This window comes from Augochlora pura, chromosome 2 (assembly GCF_028453695.1).
Source record: "Augochlora pura isolate Apur16 chromosome 2, APUR_v2.2.1, whole genome shotgun sequence".
In the NCBI taxonomy this organism is placed as follows: Eukaryota; Metazoa; Arthropoda; class Insecta; order Hymenoptera; family Halictidae; genus Augochlora; species Augochlora pura.
In genome coordinates this window covers 3,030,841-3,048,897 of record NC_135773.1, presented here as the reverse complement: position 1 = coordinate 3,048,897, position 18,057 = coordinate 3,030,841, and the positions used below count along the sequence as shown (strand labels likewise).

The 18,057-nt window shown below is 33.6% G+C and overlaps 4 protein-coding genes across 12 annotated transcripts; 1 reads left to right on the top strand and 3 right to left on the bottom strand.

Moving 5' to 3' along the window:
- Positions 1 to 2,938: 2,938 nt before the first annotated feature.
- Bic (bicaudal) lies at positions 2,939 to 5,959 on the bottom strand. Its single transcript, XM_078195651.1, has 4 exons — positions 5,702 to 5,959; positions 4,788 to 5,159; positions 4,377 to 4,507; positions 2,939 to 4,293 (listed from the first exon to the last, which is right to left on the bottom strand). Exons 1-3 carry the CDS (start codon positions 5,777 to 5,779, stop codon positions 4,421 to 4,423), a joined length of 537 nt encoding a protein of 178 aa, XP_078051777.1. The 5' UTR covers positions 5,780 to 5,959; the 3' UTR covers positions 2,939 to 4,293; positions 4,377 to 4,420.
- A 585-nt stretch (positions 5,960 to 6,544) lies between these two features.
- LOC144478365 (uncharacterized protein C2orf42) lies at positions 6,545 to 10,558 on the bottom strand. Its single transcript, XM_078196182.1, has 7 exons — positions 10,220 to 10,558; positions 9,394 to 9,776; positions 8,980 to 9,303; positions 8,695 to 8,914; positions 8,421 to 8,626; positions 7,426 to 8,344; positions 6,545 to 7,337 (listed from the first exon to the last, which is right to left on the bottom strand). The coding sequence occupies exons 2-7, from the start codon at positions 9,772 to 9,774 to the stop codon at positions 7,177 to 7,179; spliced, it is 2,211 nt and encodes a 736-aa protein (XP_078052308.1). The 5' UTR covers positions 9,775 to 9,776; positions 10,220 to 10,558; the 3' UTR covers positions 6,545 to 7,176.
- A 690-nt stretch (positions 10,559 to 11,248) lies between these two features.
- LOC144477209 (2-aminoethanethiol dioxygenase) lies at positions 11,249 to 13,340 on the top strand. 3 transcript variants are annotated; one of them, XM_078194752.1, is made up of 4 exons: positions 11,249 to 11,414; positions 11,563 to 11,631; positions 11,832 to 12,168; positions 12,267 to 13,340. In XM_078194752.1, exons 3-4 carry the CDS (start codon positions 11,863 to 11,865, stop codon positions 12,660 to 12,662), a joined length of 702 nt encoding a protein of 233 aa, XP_078050878.1. In that variant the 5' UTR covers positions 11,249 to 11,414; positions 11,563 to 11,631; positions 11,832 to 11,862; the 3' UTR covers positions 12,663 to 13,340. The 3 variants fall into 3 exon arrangements, with proteins under 3 accessions (XP_078050878.1, XP_078050868.1, XP_078050857.1); XM_078194742.1 differs by lacking the exon at positions 11,563 to 11,631; XM_078194731.1 differs by having other exon boundaries at positions 11,249 to 11,631.
- Positions 13,341 to 13,411: 71 nt separating this feature from the next.
- On the bottom strand, positions 13,412 to 17,093 carry LOC144477176 (E3 ubiquitin-protein ligase MARCHF5). 7 transcript variants are annotated; one of them, XM_078194674.1, is made up of 8 exons: positions 16,776 to 17,092; positions 16,379 to 16,528; positions 15,911 to 16,129; positions 15,475 to 15,628; positions 15,172 to 15,380; positions 14,760 to 15,078; positions 14,517 to 14,682; positions 13,413 to 14,439 (listed from the first exon to the last, which is right to left on the bottom strand). In XM_078194674.1, exons 3-8 carry the CDS (start codon positions 16,086 to 16,088, stop codon positions 14,284 to 14,286), a joined length of 1,182 nt encoding a protein of 393 aa, XP_078050800.1. In that variant the 5' UTR covers positions 16,089 to 16,129; positions 16,379 to 16,528; positions 16,776 to 17,092; the 3' UTR covers positions 13,413 to 14,283. The 7 variants fall into 7 exon arrangements, with proteins under 7 accessions (XP_078050844.1, XP_078050800.1, XP_078050793.1 ...); XM_078194667.1 differs by lacking the exon at positions 16,776 to 17,092 and adding an exon at positions 16,596 to 16,754; XM_078194710.1 differs by lacking the exon at positions 16,776 to 17,092 and adding an exon at positions 16,596 to 16,754 and having other exon boundaries at positions 15,172 to 15,377.
- Between the last annotated feature and the right edge of the window lie 964 nt (positions 17,094 to 18,057).

The following is an 18,057-nucleotide window of genomic DNA, read 5'->3' as shown; positions in this document are numbered from 1 at the left end:
ACAAACAATGGAAATTAATCTTCCATTGTGATCGTAGATGTGCATTCTGATGCCGGGAGCATGATCTGTTCTCGGTCACTGTCGGCAAAACACTAATCTCTGTTCTTGACCGACTCTCCTCCTCTCGCTCCCCTCTCATTACTCGTCTATCTGCCTCCATTGTAATACTTATTCGTTCACGTAATTTTCCGTTGTCGGCCTCTTCGGCAATGCCTGGTATAGATTACGTAATAACAGACCGCGTTTACGATACACGATAATTTTTAAACGAAAAAACAATTCTTTAGTTCTTTAGCATTTTTAATTCATTGGTATCGTAAATGTAGGAAAAAGATACTCGTTTCGCCTAAAATAATTGTAGCAGTATCGTGGAAACTCTCAGACGGAGGGACTCGAGTCCTTTTAGACCCAGAGTATGACTATTATTATTTAACTATCTAGTTCTTGATAATTAATTTAAAACTTCACAACTTTCATTAAAATCTACTATATTTAGAAGCAATATTTTATGAAGAATACGTGAACAAAAATCGACAAGTACAATTAGAAATAATTCCAATTCCATCTAATCCTCTGGAATCAGTATAATAAGAATTCCTCAAAGTTTCTTCGCGATCACAATTCCAAGCACAGTATGAACAATCCCATCTCTAAAACAATCGCTGGAAACGTTACGCGAATTACATCGGTCCCTGTGTAATTCGACAATCAGAGCTGAATGTTTACCATTCTCATGAATCGCAACAAGGCAAGTAAAATGGAACAACGGTGCCATACGCGCGGCACCATAATGCATCAAAAGGGTTCTCGAGGTGTTCCGTGGGCAAACGCAACGTTGCGGTTAACTGCAAGCGACAAATTGCGGCTATGATTCAAACGTTTTGATTGACTGTTGAGGTCTGGTTAGGAAAATACAAGTTGTAAACACCTATTCCCGTCGCACGCCCGTTTGTTGGGCTCGCAATTATGATTCCAATCAATTTTGTACGTTTTGCTTGGTCTACCGAACCTGCGGTCGTAAATATCCCACAAAACCGTAGCTGTGTTCGTTCAACTGCTTGACGCGGTGATCGCAAAATTGTGAATTTTTATACGAAACAAAAATTCTATTAATGTTTCCAATAAGCATTGCATTATAGTATGCAAAATACAAGTTGCCTGTATCTGTTGCGAGAAATAGGAGTGACTTAAAAGTCGCTTTCCTTTCTTAATAACTTTAAGTATATCAAGTATATTAATTATTGCAATTGACCCCCTAAATTACGGACGATACTGTAAACTCCGAGGTAAGTAATTTCCTTCCACCCTTCAGGAAATCTTGACATTTCAACTGGAAAGCGTCCAAAGACGAATTTATCTCTGTTCCTTGCACTTCCCTGTTTCCGCGCGCTCAAAATTGCTCGGGAATTTTCAAAATTCCCATGGAAGTTCAACTGGCAGAACGCATCGCCCGTAATTCCGCCGAGCTAATTGTTGCAAATTTCTAACGCTTAACAGCGACGGTATACACTCACGTATCACTTCCCCGGCACGACTAAACATCAAGTGGCGGAGTTGCGCCCTGCGTCTACGTGCTAGAGGGAACGTTCGTGAAGCAAACTTTTTGAAAATTTATGCACGTAGAAGTTGCACGTCCTCGAACTATCCTCTCGACCATGCCTCGTACCAGCGCCCCGCGATGCACGCGCGAAACGAAAGAGAAAATGCGGCGTCTCTGCAATATTGTTTTCCAGCTATCGTTCGCTATCTTGCTACGAATAGGTATCGTATCAGACTAAATAAAACGGTAAAGAATTGAATTGTACATACGCAAAGTTTTACAGAATTCTGTCATAGTGTTACAAAATTATCTACTAACATATTGCACCGAGACATAAACAATTTCTGTCTCTAGAAACGAATTATAGTATATATTATAATTTTTGGAACTTTATGTATAAATCCCTATTTCCTTAGACGATGTTTTAAATATACAATTTCTAAAAGTTCCACTTATCGTAGCTGATACAAACAATTCCCTTTTTATTTTAGAACATGCTTCTCGATGATCGTAAAATGTTATCAGCGCGTTATCAGAACACGGTCTATTGGCACTGAAAATGTCAAACGATCATAGTGATTCACCGCGGAATTTGTCAGCGAAATTATACATCGTAAATCCTCAGTTACGTGGTTCCGTTTCGGTGAAAATAAAGAATCCGAGATGGTTCTTTTACGAAAAGAACAATGCGTCGAGCAGAAAGCAAGTTTCGCAAACGGGTGCCACGCTGTGCAAGGAAAAGGAGCGCCCGGAACGCAGCCGGGATAAGGTAAACTAAACGAATAATCAAGGAAGACGTAGCACCCGTCACCCGACGCGCTCCCCCTTATCCTTATCTAGCTGCAGTTCGTTTCATTGGCAAACAGAGCGGACGGAATAAGTAAAACGAAAAAGTTCCCGGCGAAAATGCGCGGTAAGCCGAGGAAAAACGACGGAAGTTTTTCCTTCGACAAGATGTAAACTTCGCGAAGCTTCAGCGCGAAGAATGTTCGTTAATGAGGTCGCGTTAACGATGCTTTAGCGAGTAACGCAATCGTCGGCGACTGTAATATAGAATGTTCGAGTTGCGAAAAATAACCGACGCCTGTATAAACTCCAAGTTTATACGATTAAGCTTATCCATGTTTAAATGTTACATTTTGTTTGCGAACGAGAAGTAAAATGTAAAGTAAAGTACATATTTTTCATTTCAATAATATAGAAATTTCAGTCGAGATTCCAGAATTTTGTTTTACTCGCAACACCTGTTGATCGAACGCGAATATTTATTTTACCATGAAAATATGGAGAACACCGTGTTATTCGTTGTCCAAAGTTCACGAGGTCTTACTCTGCCTAACGCTTAAATGGGTTCAAGTGGATAAAAGGCCTCACTATGTCGGATCAATTAGTGCACGGTTGCCTTGTAATTGTTGTCATATATTTAGATATCATAGTACAGCATAATTTTACAGAACAGTAAGTAGGAATAAAGATTAACCAGAAAAATAATAACTCAGACAAAAATTCGTCGTATCCTGATGGACATCAAAAGTTTGTGTGATGTATGGAATTGAACTAGTTTCATGATCGAAGTATTCATTAATACTTACTGATAACTGACGTATCTGTTAAATGTGCAATTCTTTTCGTCTACGAGAAAATATTGCTAATCGAAAAAAAAAGAAAACAGAGAAATAATGGTCAAACAAAAGATAAACGAATGTAATCATGGTCACACGAGATACAAATTATAAACGAAAAATGCTAAGATACTAATACTATTATACAGGGTAGTTCTTATTAGTATATTTCCATAATTACACTGTTATTACAGACCTATTCTATAGATGAAAATATAAATATCGAGACATTACGACTAAATCGTGTATCCAGAAAAAAAACATGTAATTTTAAGTAGAAAACCGTATTTCCAGCAAATGAATTTATTCCATAGATTACATTACAAATATTACACCTCATTTTCCGTACTGGAAAGCAGCAGCGAAAAACTACTCTTCGCAGTCTCTATTAATTCCGTCAATTAAAATAGAGGTGCCTCAATATTTCGCACATTTCTTTTTACTCTTTCTATACTCTATATAAATTTTTTTTTTTGTTTCCGCCTATGTAACATCACTGCGAATAGGTGGAAGATTACTGTTATCGGTTTTTTTCCGGGAAATTGATTTCTTTTGTTAATCAATACTCCTATCAATTCGTTTAAGTTTGTTACCATTAAAATAAGAACACATGCGAACACAACGTGATAGTAAGAAGTACGTAACTATGAATAAGATCAGAATAAAAAAATTGCAATTTCACATCGCGTTTCGTGTAAAGAAACAGACAAATTAAATGTCTAAAATTCAAACAGCAGACTTTGTACATGATTGATCAACAATCTCGATCATGGATGTTAAAACGGTCACAGAATCTCTCAATATTTGGGAAATGTAATCGACTCTGAACAGATCATTTTTGCAACTGACTCGGAGAAAAGTCTATTATTCGCAAATGCAACAAAAAAAAGACCATTGTTCATAGAAACTTTTGATTTCTGTAACAGCTGTTTTTATTTTCTTGATAACTGTTACTCATATAGTATTATCATAGGGTATGACAAATATTTATAACGCATACGTTAAAAGCAACGCGCAAATAAAGCATCACACCGCTATATTTGTACAGCGGTGTGATACTTTGTTCACAAGTTGCTTTTGCAACTTGTATTTCTCAACTTGTCAATTACAACAGTTAGTTGTATGAAATAGCTGTGGAAAAAGAAATCAGATAATTTATTTTTCCTTTTTACATGACTTAATATATTCTAAATGGATTCGAATTATAATGTTACCTTAGTACTGAATGCTTTAAGCTTCAGGAGTAGCTAAGGGATTTCTATTCTAATTCTATTTCTTTCATAACAGCCTCCTTTTTATCACCAGTCGTTTTGTCACTTTCATCCGCTTCCTTTTTGGTAGCCACCTTAAAAGATTTATATAATTGTAAAACCACCTGTGTTTATAAACAACTTTGTACAAATTCTACTGACATTGAACACATTGATATTAAATGGGCAACATCCTTAAAGCAATAAACATGTAATCAGCAATAACAAAAAAACAAATTGAATACAAAGTAAGATCAAAGTACTGTTTTCAATAACACAGACATGTACCTAGTACTAAGAAAACTGATCTCATATGGAATGTGGATGACCTCGAGATATGAAACATAATTACTGCTTACTGAACTAGATTATTACCTCCTCTTTACTAGCTTCATCGAAGTTCTCCACCAAATCAGGCACCTCATCATCTTCCTCCAAGGTAGCTTTACCAACCGTACTGCCAGATACTGTACTCGCTAATCGTTTCAATTGTGTAACACCTTCAGGTCCCAACTGGCTTATTATTCCCGGTAGCATGTCAGTTATCTGTTTGTTGTCACCATGACCGGTGATGGCAAATGTGTTGGCAGACAAACTCGCCTGAGCTTTTGGATTGTTAAAATGAATGACAGTACCATCATCCTTGATCATATTAACCTCTTCGATACCAGGAACTGTGTTTACAGACAGTTTTTTCAAGCAACTTTGTAACTTTTTATCGTCTGTAGCTGTAGTGGCATGTACGACCTAAAAGTGGATCGAATCTAATTAAACGACAATATCAAAAATGTGCAAAACAGAAACAATAAATAAAACAATTTTGTTTCCATAAATTTATTTTTTTCGACGTATAACTTCCTTAACAACATATAAGAGACCAATCTCTCTGACAGTTGCAAACATTTCACATAAAACTCGATAACAAAGTAGAAATCAAAGCAACAATCTCAAATCCCTTACACGAGGAGGACAATAAAAGACATCTATGTAAGTGGCACGTAAAAAATAAAAGACATCGGTGTTACGAACGTGGTACATTTAAAAATAATTTACGAACAAAATAATAATATGTCTTACAAAGTACGACGGCAAAATTTTGATGTCACACAAGAATGATAATTGGTGATCGAGAATTATGGTGCAGTCATTGGAAATAAAGAAAATCACGAGTCATTCGAATGACATTTGGAACGTGTATTTCTACGAGCTCGGGAACACATGGTCCGAGAAAATTAATGTGACTTCAATATTTTCATGTTAGTTATTCATTCGAAATATATCTACATTACCTTCTTCTTGCGTCGGGGTGTTCCCTTACCGCCGATTCGTACTTGGGCTTGAAGCTTCTTCAACTTTTCAGGATTCATGTTAACCTGTCTTTGCGAGGATCAGAAGCTTCGACTGCTTGGCCACCACGCTCCAGCGGATTACAAATATGACGCAAAGTTTTATGCGATAAAATGAATTGAACACGACCGGCGAGCAAACACGTGTTCTCTGTTCGCCGAGAGGGTCGAGAAAATGGAAGTGTACGCTTCTCTAGCTCTTTACGTCAGAGACGGCTTCCGGAAGGGCAACGCTTCCGTTCGAAACTTAACTCAAAACACTGCATCGACCAATTATTAATAATATCGTCGGGTCACGAAATTAATCCTGGTTTACTCGACAAATCGAAAATTTATGTGCGAAGTTTTACTTCGTTCACGTAATCTCATTTTTGTTAACTATTCATTTTATACAATAGCACGTCTGAACATGGAGGTTATGAATTCATCGATGTTACAATATACGATTTTAGACAAAAAACTTCATAAATACACTGTCGGTTCAATCGACCATTGTCGTATTACGAAATATTAAAAGGCGTAATAATTATAACCAAATAAAAAATTTAACAAATCGAAAAATAATATATCATCAGTATGAATTATCTTGATGAAATTTATTCAAAATTAGTCCGCGAATGGAAAGGTAGAATTTAAAATTATAACTGCAAAATTTCTTGTTCGAAATAAATTAACAATATGCATAATTTATGTATCAATATTCTAAATGCTCCAATTATAAAACCGACTAGGATATTTTAATAAAGTATTTGCAAAAAGATAACAATAATTTGTTCAGATATATAATTTATTTTAAGATTCATCAAACAAATCAATTTTCATTGTATAATATAAATTTGCTTTCAATTTTACATAATCACATCCAATTTAAAATATATATTTACAATATATCACATCCTTATACAATAATTTAATTTAATACAACAATATTAACATAATTCTCGATACATATATGTTCCATAAATTAATTTAAAAAAGGGTATGATTGCATGTTATTAATGAATGGGAGACGTTTACGTTCTAACGCGGTAATATTTATATTAAGAGAAAACGTTTTTTCTTTTTAATTTTTTTACGAAAACAAGAAAATACCATAAAATTAGGTCAGTCTTTAATTCTTTAAAAACAATTAAATTGTTTTCAAATAAAAGCAATATGTAATCCTTTCAAATATATACTTTTTCTAGAATTTAAGATATCTCTTTTGTTGTCTTTACAACCGTATGTACTAAATTCTTCAGTATGAGAAATATGTTATGTTCAGTATGAGGAGTAACAAATGAAAATGTATATCATGCTCACTGTTACTATTTTCTTTCAAAAAGAAATGTCAAAATATTCTATACAATTGTTAATAATAGGAAAGTAATAATTTGATAATACAAAGACAATTATTACAAACTTATCCATTAATATCTTTATAATAAAGCTATTTTTCTCCATCTATGATTTGTTTCGTTTTTTACATGACCAAATTCAAATCTAATTCTAAGCTCACCAATTTTTGATATTGGTAATATGTCCGGTATCCACTCTATCAAAAATGGTGTTGGTTCGACTTGATTTGGTGATGTATTCCCTGCAAGTCGAATAATAAATTAATTATATCTACAAATAAATAAATACGTCCGTTTTGTTCAATTTCGTTAAAGGTATGCGATTCTTACCAACTTTCAAATACGTTTTTAATTCTAATGGCTTGATTAGCGCATTATTGTTAGTTTTTTTGTACCGATCTATCTCAGTTTCCTCTCGCTTATATAACTCGTATGTACCATCTGCGTTTTGCACGAAACTCCTTGTTATTTCTAAGGGTATGAGCGACGTTTCGAAGATACTTTTGACATGTAGAATATTAGTTATATGCCAAGTATACTTTGTAAATGTACCTAACGGCACCCCATCCTTTCTGACGAACGCGGTCGTTGAATTTGGCAATCGTTTCTTCTTACCGCCACAAGATATCCTTTCACGTAAACAGTCGAAAAATATTTGTGGTACATGGAATACTAGAGGATCAGGTTTCCCATCAAATTGAAAGTGCATTGTCTGATTTATTCTCTCGGTTATAGACGCCAGCCATTTAATAAAAGGTAAATTTATGTTAGCTTCGTCTAAATCCTCACAGGGATTCTGATATTTTTTAACAATTTGCAATTTTGTTTTTGCTTTTCGCGGTTCTATTGAATTCAGATTATTCAAACTTGTGGTATTAGTGCTTGTAGTTTTATCGTCTCTTTTGCGTTTCGTTGAAATAGGTTGCTGTATATTACTACTATCTGTATTTGATATACTTCCACTATCATATTGTATTAATACATTCTTGTTTAATACTTTCATACCAGTTGTATTTGACACAGTATTGGTATCGATTAATTTCATATTATTTACATCCAAAATCGTGTTTGTGTCAAGAACCTTTAAAGTTCCAGTATTTAATATTTTTATATTATTATCATTTAAAATATATTGGCTGTTATTAAGTACATTATATTTAGAATCGATAGCTGTCTGATTCTCCAGAATTTTGACTGTACTTCCACCAAGTTGCATGTTGTTTTGATTAATTACTTCTAAATTGTGTACCTGTGTCACGCGAAAAGTAATTTCATAATTTCGCTTGTTATATAATATTCTGGTTATTCTAATATAAAATGTTCACCTGCGATATCATATTACTATCTTCCAATAAGGTTCGATCACATTCTACTTCGATATTTTCAACAATGCTATGTGGTAATATTGTAGAATCCAAGTTCATTGAATCCAAGTCCAATCTATTTCCATCCAAACTCTGTACTGTTAATGTGTCGTCTCGAAATATTAGAAGATGCGTATCCGTATCATCAGTAGTCAGTCCATCATAATCTGTAATTTTAGACATTGCAAAGACATATTACATTACATTCAAAAATTAATAAATCCAATATTCTTACCAATGCCAACTATTTTTTCTTGTTCATTACTTTGCAACATAGTTGTCAATGGTTTTGGTATACTTAAGTCAGTCTGGTCTAGATTTATATAGTAACTAAATTCTTCTGATAACTTTTCATCGCTAGCAAATGCACAAATACATGCATAAAAATGTACACAACGTTTATTGTGTGAAGACTGTCCCAAATCTACCTTCTCCCCAGACGTCTTTGTCACACCCTATTAATTTTTATTACATTTATTAATATGCATTCGCGTAAATTCCGTTTGTTCATCCTACTTACTTTAAAAGCAGAACAAGAACAAAAGTAACGATGTTCAATTCTATCTTTCAATTTTGTAACAAAGAGAGAGAAATGAAGGTAACCCAATGGATGTTTTGGTGAAGCTTTACACTTTACAGCCATGATATTTTTAGAAACACGTTGGACTAATGGCCCCGATGTTTCTGTAGCCAGCAACCATATTTCTTGTTTCATTTCATTGTTTACATTCAACGTTGACAAAATAGAATTCCTTAATGTTAACGGCTGTGCTTCCGCATAACATCTCAAAGCTGCCTGTATATGTTGACATGTAGACACAGGCATATCGGATGAATTTTTTTCCTATAATGAAATTACATTTTGTTATTTTCATGTAAAAGTAAATAGAAACATACGTTATTACGAAACATCTGTGTTAATTGAAGAACTTACATGACATTTAAGAACTTCAAAACTCCTTTCGCAACTATCAACAAAACACAATGCCGTGGACTGTGAAATAAGCGTTGTCATTTCATTAGAGATGGTTGCATTTATTAATGGAAGTTGGACAAATCCACGATAGTCGGGACCTTTATCGCGCACTCGAACCGAGAACACCTGTGCAGTTGTGCCTGTAATAAGCTTACATGCTTCCGTAGATAATTTTCTTTTCTCGCCAGGCTCCTTAAATACTGCATCACAATATTTATTTTTACAGCATAAACCGCGGGATCCATTATAGGTGCCACATTTCGGACACTTGCGAACACCGCGCAATGTAGCTTTACCTAAATCTGATAAAAGCTTCTTTAAACGCTCTTCATTGGACATAGCTGTTAAGAATCAGACATTGGCTCATTAATACTTAAAGTGTTATCAATTAACTTATAATTAAATAATTTATAGTTGATATTATAAACTGTTATTTCACTCTATTATACTTTTACGAATGCTATAATCGTGTTAATTTTTTAAAACAGTTATCAAAATATTAAAATCACTTTCATAATAACATAGGAATAAAAAGTTGCTGAACTATAATTGTGTCTACTTTAGGACGTCTATTTATAAACAAAAGCAAATGAGGTCCTACAGCAACAAATAAATAAACAACATCGGAAGAAAAGTCAGAATTAGGTAATATTTATTTATTCATATTCTTGAAGTATTAGTAAAACCGAATGCAAACATCTAAATATTGTTTAACACGATATATTTTAGAAATGTTAGACGACTTACGAGATAAAGGGTATTAGGATCTTCTTAATTTTCTTACCTTAGCAGAATAATCAGTGATTATAACGTGAAAAAACTGATGAACTTGCCACTAATAAATTATATACCAGGAAAGTTTGCTTCGGGTAGTAAATAAATACATATAAAGCTCATCTCAGTGCTAAACAGTACTCAACAGCACTCAACAGTACCAAATTGCCGACATTTGCGACAGAGGGCACCCTATTTCAAGAAAATGTAGGGATTTTCTTTAACCGGTATATATAATGTGACGGTAGCCGCGGACAATAACTGCTACAGGAATCTGTTGTGAATTCAAAATACTTTATTCCACTTGTTGCTTCCACGAACGGGAACCAAGTCGGCTCTCGTCCTTTCTTCCTCCACCTACGTTGGTAAACGCACTACCCTTAAACTAAGCTTACAACTTAAGAGCCTAAAACCAACTATTCCAAAATGTTTAGTGATTTATTTAACTTAGTTACATCTTACTGAATCCAGTTACATCTAGATGGCATGTCAAGAAATTCTCACCACATACCGTCGTCTCTCAATACAACAACTTTTTCTTCTCCTAATTCAAGAACCTTTTCATCCCTACTATTCTACTATGTATTCACCTTTGCATAGTTACTTTGGAAAGAGAACGGGAGATGATTAAGAGACAAAGAACAAACCCAGCTAAATATAATATGAATGCTGTATCTTTTTCATATACTCAATATAAAAGCTAAGGTTATATCTTATACTATATTTTACCAGTGAATTGCCCACTAATCAGAGCAAAGAAAATTTCTATATCAACCCGGATCCTATATCGGATCGAATTGCGGCTTGGAGATGTGTAGGAGCAGGATCTATTACTGTTGTAAATCGTCAGCCAATCAGAGGATATTAATTCGCTACAGTCTCTCAAGTCAAGAGATTCGGTGCCCCCGAATATGGTTATTGAATTGAGAAATGATTGTATATTGAATTTTGTAAATTATTTGTTTCAATAATACGCAATAAGATCTGTTCGTTTTTTCTCCAAATATTTTTTGATACAGACACATATTGTGAAAAAATATATAACGTTTGCTTATATGATAAGTTAGATTGTACAGTTATTTTTGAACGGAGAGCTTTTTGTTTATGTTTACATACGTATCATGACCTATGTGGATAAAAAAGAATCACACAGCCATGTTTAGCATCATTTAGCATGGAGTAGTCCCGTACATATTAAGTGCAAGGTATCATCAAGGACCAAACATTAACTACATAAAAGACTCGAGTAGATGTCAATAACATTTTTTGTTATTTAAAACTTGTAATATAACTTCTCGGATTATTACGTGTCTCGTGTAACCTCTAAATCTAACGATTTCATCAAATTTCTAGACACTTGTTCACTGAAGTTTTTGTGGAAAATATTGAATGCGAATGATATTTGTCTATAATCATTTAACGGTACTTATTTAAACTTTTTGCATAGTTCTAATTACAAATAATTTCGATTTATCGTGTTAATGTAAAAGTTTTGTGTTATAATAATCAAGGTTATGTTGCTTTATTTCTTTAACGATGTATTCGTCTATTACGTTTTGATTATTAATTTGACAGTATTTAATAAATAAAGTATTTATTTAGTACTGTGATTTTGTTTCAAGGTAAATTTAGAAGAATAGTGGTCTAATCTTGATGAGCATGGCATCGGCAATAGAAATTTTATGGAAACAAGCATTGAAAACATTTGATGGACGACGAAACGTCGGATTCAAGCTTTGCCAAAAGAATTTTGATAAATTGTGGAATTTAATGAATAAAGTTACGGCCGAGGATGTCAATTTAAGCAAACAAATACTTGACTTTATACAAATACAACCTGCGCCAATGTGTGTTATTCATATATTTCAAAATAAAGATTTGACTATTTCAATTTTTATATTAAAAAATGGAGTCACAATGCCTATGCATGATCATCCTGGAATGCATGGCTTTTTGAAGGTATGTAAATTAAATACAGTCTTTCTTCTAAATAATAATATGTAAATATATGTTAAGTAAGCTAATGTAGCTTTTAATTACAATGAATGTATTTATAGGTAATTAGCGGTGCGGTTCAAGTGAACAGTTATACCTTGAAGACAAATAATGATGATCACATAATCAAATTAAAGAAGGAAATAGACGCATTTAGGCACCGACCAATATCTTTACACAGTAATTCACCTGCTTGTGTTCTTACACCTCGGGACAAAAATTTGCACGAGATCTCGTGCGTTGAAGGTCCTGCTGCATTTTTAGATATACTTAGTCCACCTTACGATGAAGATGATTCTGGAAATGGTCCAAGACCGTGCACCTTTTTCAAAACCACTAGTTCTACGTCGTGCGCGGATTTACCAGATATTGTTGAAGAAGTCAAATTATTAGCATTTGAAGGACCACCGAATTTTAAGTCTATAAATCTTAAATATACAGGGCCGCCTTTAATGTGACATGAAACATCAAAGCGTGTTCTATGTTCAATTTGTTAAAGAGATGTACATTTTACAGCCTTAATTTACCGTTTATTTATAATAGGTAGCCTGTTACATAAGTTTCATACAATATCAGTTACTTTGTATTTTGTAATATTGCATTCAGTTTTATTTATTATTGCTAATACTTTATGATGTTCCAAAAATTGTTTTCTCTTTTTATAAATCACATGCATTTTATTTTGTATTTTTATTATTTCAAGAGTTATTAAAACTGTTATTCATAAATTATAATTTTAAATTTTCTATTTCCTTGTGACTAACAATAAATAAGAGCAAAAACAAAGAATGTATTATAGTACATATAATTGATGTGTAAAGCGCGATAACAAGTTTAAGCTAGTTATAGAGTAGAAACGAAAATTCTGTTTGTATAAAGATAGATGTTTTTAAGTGTAGCAAGATATGTATGTCTTTGTATAATGTAAAAATTACAGTTTTTTTAACTTTAAATATCTGTGTGGTATATGTGAAAAAGAAACAATACTTACGTTAACAAATAAGGAAGAAAAGTATTTTTCAAATAAATATTGTACTTACTTTATTCAAAAACTTACGTAACTGAAAAAATAATATGTTAATAAATATATTTGTATACTATGAAATTCTTTTTAAAAAACTTCCTTTTTAGTGCTTGATGTTATATATTGTATAGTAATTTTTTTAATTGAGTGAGTTATTTCTCAAAATATTAATTGTAGGTAACAAATTGAAATAAACTTATTGATATTCACTAGTGATATTGTATTTGTTTATGTCTACGCAAATGATACAGTTTATTGATTTGAAATAATCTTCGCTAATTTCTTGTATCTATAGCAAGTAAAATACTTAGATAAAATAATGCTCCCCTTATACAATTTTTATTGGATATATAATGTATAATTTGATATCTATTCCAAAACTAATCTATTCGTAATAAAAATAAACTTCTATAAACAATATTCTGTTTTCGTCATATCTGGCAAAATAGTATATCGTTGGTTTAGGTATTTTTTGGCACAAAGGATACATGGGTATTCCAGATTTCAGAAAACATACAATTTCCTTACTAACAAATTAAAGTTTTAATATGGTAAACAATACTTCGACATTTTCTGTTATCAATTCTTTTGCTGTTAACCGTAAACACCCTTAATTACATAAAATGTCGCAGCGAAAGTGTTAAGTTTGGAGCAATAAAGAAATAGAATTTCACTAAAAAAACCATTGTTAGCATAGATCAATTCATACTTATTTACTATTCAAGGAAGAATGAACAGACATTGTTCTTGTCCTACTAACACGTTTAAAAGGTATAACATTTCTTACACTTAATTATTTTATGCCAGACATACATTATAATAATTTACTAATTAGAATTATGTATATAATGACAATTTCCCATTCTTATATATATACTTCTATGTAAATATGTCCTTACATATTTGTTAACTCTGATCATAGTACCCATAAACTTATATTGTTACATAAAAGTTATATATTGGACATTTGCTTTTATAATAAAAGTACACTAAGAAGTTGAGTTCCCCTAAATCTGAGGAAGCGGTCTGAGAATAGTATACATGGACTTTTATATTTAACTTGTTTGATTGGTGTCAGAATTTTGTCTTCTGTATAATGCAATATTGTCATCTGTGTAGTCCTTTATACGACGTTGGCATTGTCTCACATACTGTTGTTGTTTATGATATATTTTGAATGCGCCCTTTATTGTTATAAATGCTATACCTCCCTAAAAGAAGTCATACAAGGTTTTTATTAACTAATCGAGATTTTATTATTAACAATGAATATATATTTAACACGTACGAGTAACGTTCTTTGAAAATTGGAGTGTATCCTTTCGAAGAATATTTTGCCACATATACTGGCAATACTAGGTAGTAAAAACGCACCAGAAAGAATACGCATTGCCGATAGCGGATGACTTATGGGTGGCATGTCTTCGAACTGGGCTCTATCATCACTAGAATAACTGAAATAATAAATACATGTATTAACTTAATGTATTTATTATACATCGAAGTCTTTCGTATTTATATTGATACGTACCTACTGGGTAGAAAATACCTCAGAATAGGAACCTTACATGCGTGTCGTCGGAAAAGGCTGAGAGCCTGATCTTCCCATTTTAGCATTTTACCCAATATCAACAGTATTGGAATCGTCGGCAAACCAACTAATAACACTAAAGGATCAGCTTGTTCCATCATCGCTAAACCGTCTTTATACCCAACTACTTGCATTACAGTTACTGCTCCATATGTTACAGCCGTCCAATACACGGATGCAACAACTATACTAGCTGCTATGTACGGACAAATTCGGTAAATTACACCATCGATATTGTCCAGTACTACTACCAACGGTCCTAAAATATTTTTCACATGTACATTATATATATACTACCACTTTAATTAAATTATTGAACAACAAAAAAAAGAATTATGAAATGATAACAAACCCGTATTTGGATATACAATAATATATTCTGTATTGCACTGTGGACATGCTACATTAGCGCCTGCACGTCCTTTTTGCTTTTCGTCTACCCATCTTTGTATGCAACCCTGATGAACCCATTTAGTTGTGCCACGACAATGGCACGGTTTTACCCATGATGCAGTCGCGTCATCTTCATCCGTGGCAAAACACACCCAACAGTATCTCCTGCTATATTGAATAAAAATTATTTGTGGAATGTACGCGTATTTCAATTTAGTTTTTTCGCATTAAATAAAAAATTGATATAGAACACTATACGTACTCATCTTCTGCGTTTGCCGCAGGTGTACTGACTTCTGGTTGACTAAGAGAAGATGCGCCATCAGTTACATCGCTCGCCGATAGTACACTCTCCATAAGTTCACGCAATTGATCTTCATGGGCCAGAATCTCTTCCACTCGAGCATTGGTTACTTCTATTAACAGTAAATCGTGTTTTTGTTATATTAAAAATTTTATCAAATAAATTAATATTTCTGTTTCATCGAAAGGTACAATCAAAATATTAGTATTTTTAATATTACAGGGTTATATTTTTACATTAATCATTGATATTTTTGTTCAAAATGGTCGATAAAAGTATCTATGACAAGCATTTGTATACATTGTATAGTGTAGTATATACACTATAAATGATTACATTACCGTGGATAACGAACAAATCCATCAATAAGAATGTAAACATTGACAATTTTTACCATTAGTCGACGTGTTAGCTTGTCTTTCTTGTCTCATATTAGAAAGATGCCTTCTTATAGTTGCTTCTATATTTCCAAGTGTGTGCATATGAGGCTGAGGTATATGAGAATGTCTTATACTTATTATTCTTGCAGGATGATCAGTCCCATAAAAGTGAAACAAATCGTGGTCTGACATTGTATCAATGATTTTATCAATACTTCGTTATCATTTTACACCTGTAAAAACAGATGTTATAAAATATATGCCGCAATACTATTGTGCACCTATTTTTACAAAACACTGTGCAACATAGAAAGAGAAAGTACAACATTACTAAGAATAACATCATATACATGTTAACATGACTGCCAGTAGCCACACCAGCTACTTTCATTGAAATTCAAGAACACCTCTCAATGCTGTGCACATACACCGGAACGTTTTATTTCTACACCCAGGATCTTTTCGATTTAAAGGTCATTTACCTTTTTGCGTCTTTTCAATCACGATCAGATACATTCTTATTCTCTATTGCAAAATCGCAAAATTAAATTTCGATGTTAGGCCGAAAGAGTATGTCTAAATGATATTACTGTCTCATGATTCGACTGATTTTGTCACATCAAGGCACGACACTGAAATAATAAATACAGAACCACTTTTTTTTTTTTAACCAGCGATACGTGGTTGAAGGTTGCTTACCTACTGGTTAACATGTGTCATTATAAATTATACGAAACGATTCCACGACGATGAAAATATTCACCAATTAAATGAGCGCTACTTTGAATTCGACACTCGAACAATGTTAAGGACACTATGAGATAATGACAATACAACTATGCTATCGAAATTAAAAAAAAAAAAGACATTAATTTATACCTGAAGGAACATTCATATGTAATTCACTGTTGCACATTTGCGACGGAGACGAAGTGACGAAATCGTTGACATCGTTTCAAAACACGACGAGAAATAATTACATGACAATAAAAAGGATTCGTTTACATGGCAGCCTTTATTAATATTTTACAAATCTGGAAAATTTTTCTAAGGAAAGTTCAAATTATAAATAGATTCATTCGTTTTTCTACTAATATTAGTGTAATGACTAAAAGTTATGTGAATTGCTGTTCATACTGCCAATATTTGAAACCGAAAGTTCGTTTCTGAAATTAATTGCCAAACTTCACACCAGTTTGTGAATCTTTTTCACTGTGTCGAACCTTTCCGATTGTCCCGTCTACTACTGCTACAGCTGTCTCTCGTATATATACACATACATCGTATGTATATACGTAGGTATTGTATGTATTTCAGTACATATGTATACAAGTTTTACGTGGTAATCCACCGGGATGTCGCGTTAATATCCGTTTCCAAAGTGTCGCACTTCTATCCCTACTATCTAGTAACGCAATAAATTGTAAACTAATAACACGTTGTCATTTAATAAGAGCAAAGGTAAAATGACTTCTGTTGCTTTCATGATCATTTGTTTATCAATGATCAAAATTATTTTTATCTTTCCATCGACGGTAAAGCAAAAATTTTTGAATGTACTGTTACGGTTTGAATTGTCTGGATGTAGGGAATTTGATGTGGTTCGGTTGCCCGTGGAGCGCTGAACCGCTCTGCTCGTGAAAGGTTGTAGAGAGTTGTACAACTTTGAATATTTTAAGCAAAACTGGTACTTTATTGATAGAGCTCTATGATCTACTTTCTTTGACTGTCGAATAAAGTCTGTCCGTATTTTCCCGAGGAAAGCAAGTTTTATTCCTGCGTTCCTTCTGGTTCTTCCTCCCTTGTCCAATAGGAAAATTGGGGTCCTCTAGCTGGATGCTGATTCGTCGGATGGCTCATCTTCTGGTTGCAGATTGGTGGTGATTGGTGGTTCGGCGGTGCGCGTGCGGCTGGGAGTGCGCGACGGTCGAGCGCGCAGGGGCAAAAAGCCCGCCGAAACGAACGGAGTGGGGTATGCCGCGCGCGAAGACCTCGGTTCAAGGACAGCGTGAGAGAGAGAGAGAGAGGTCAGGGAGAGTTCCGAGAAGCCCTAACTAACGGTTTTCGACGTGCAACACTTTAGCGGTCTGGATTTGTTACTGTGACTCGTTTAGTTTGTGCAACATTGTAGAGGGTCTTGCGAGAGTCGACGTGACATTGT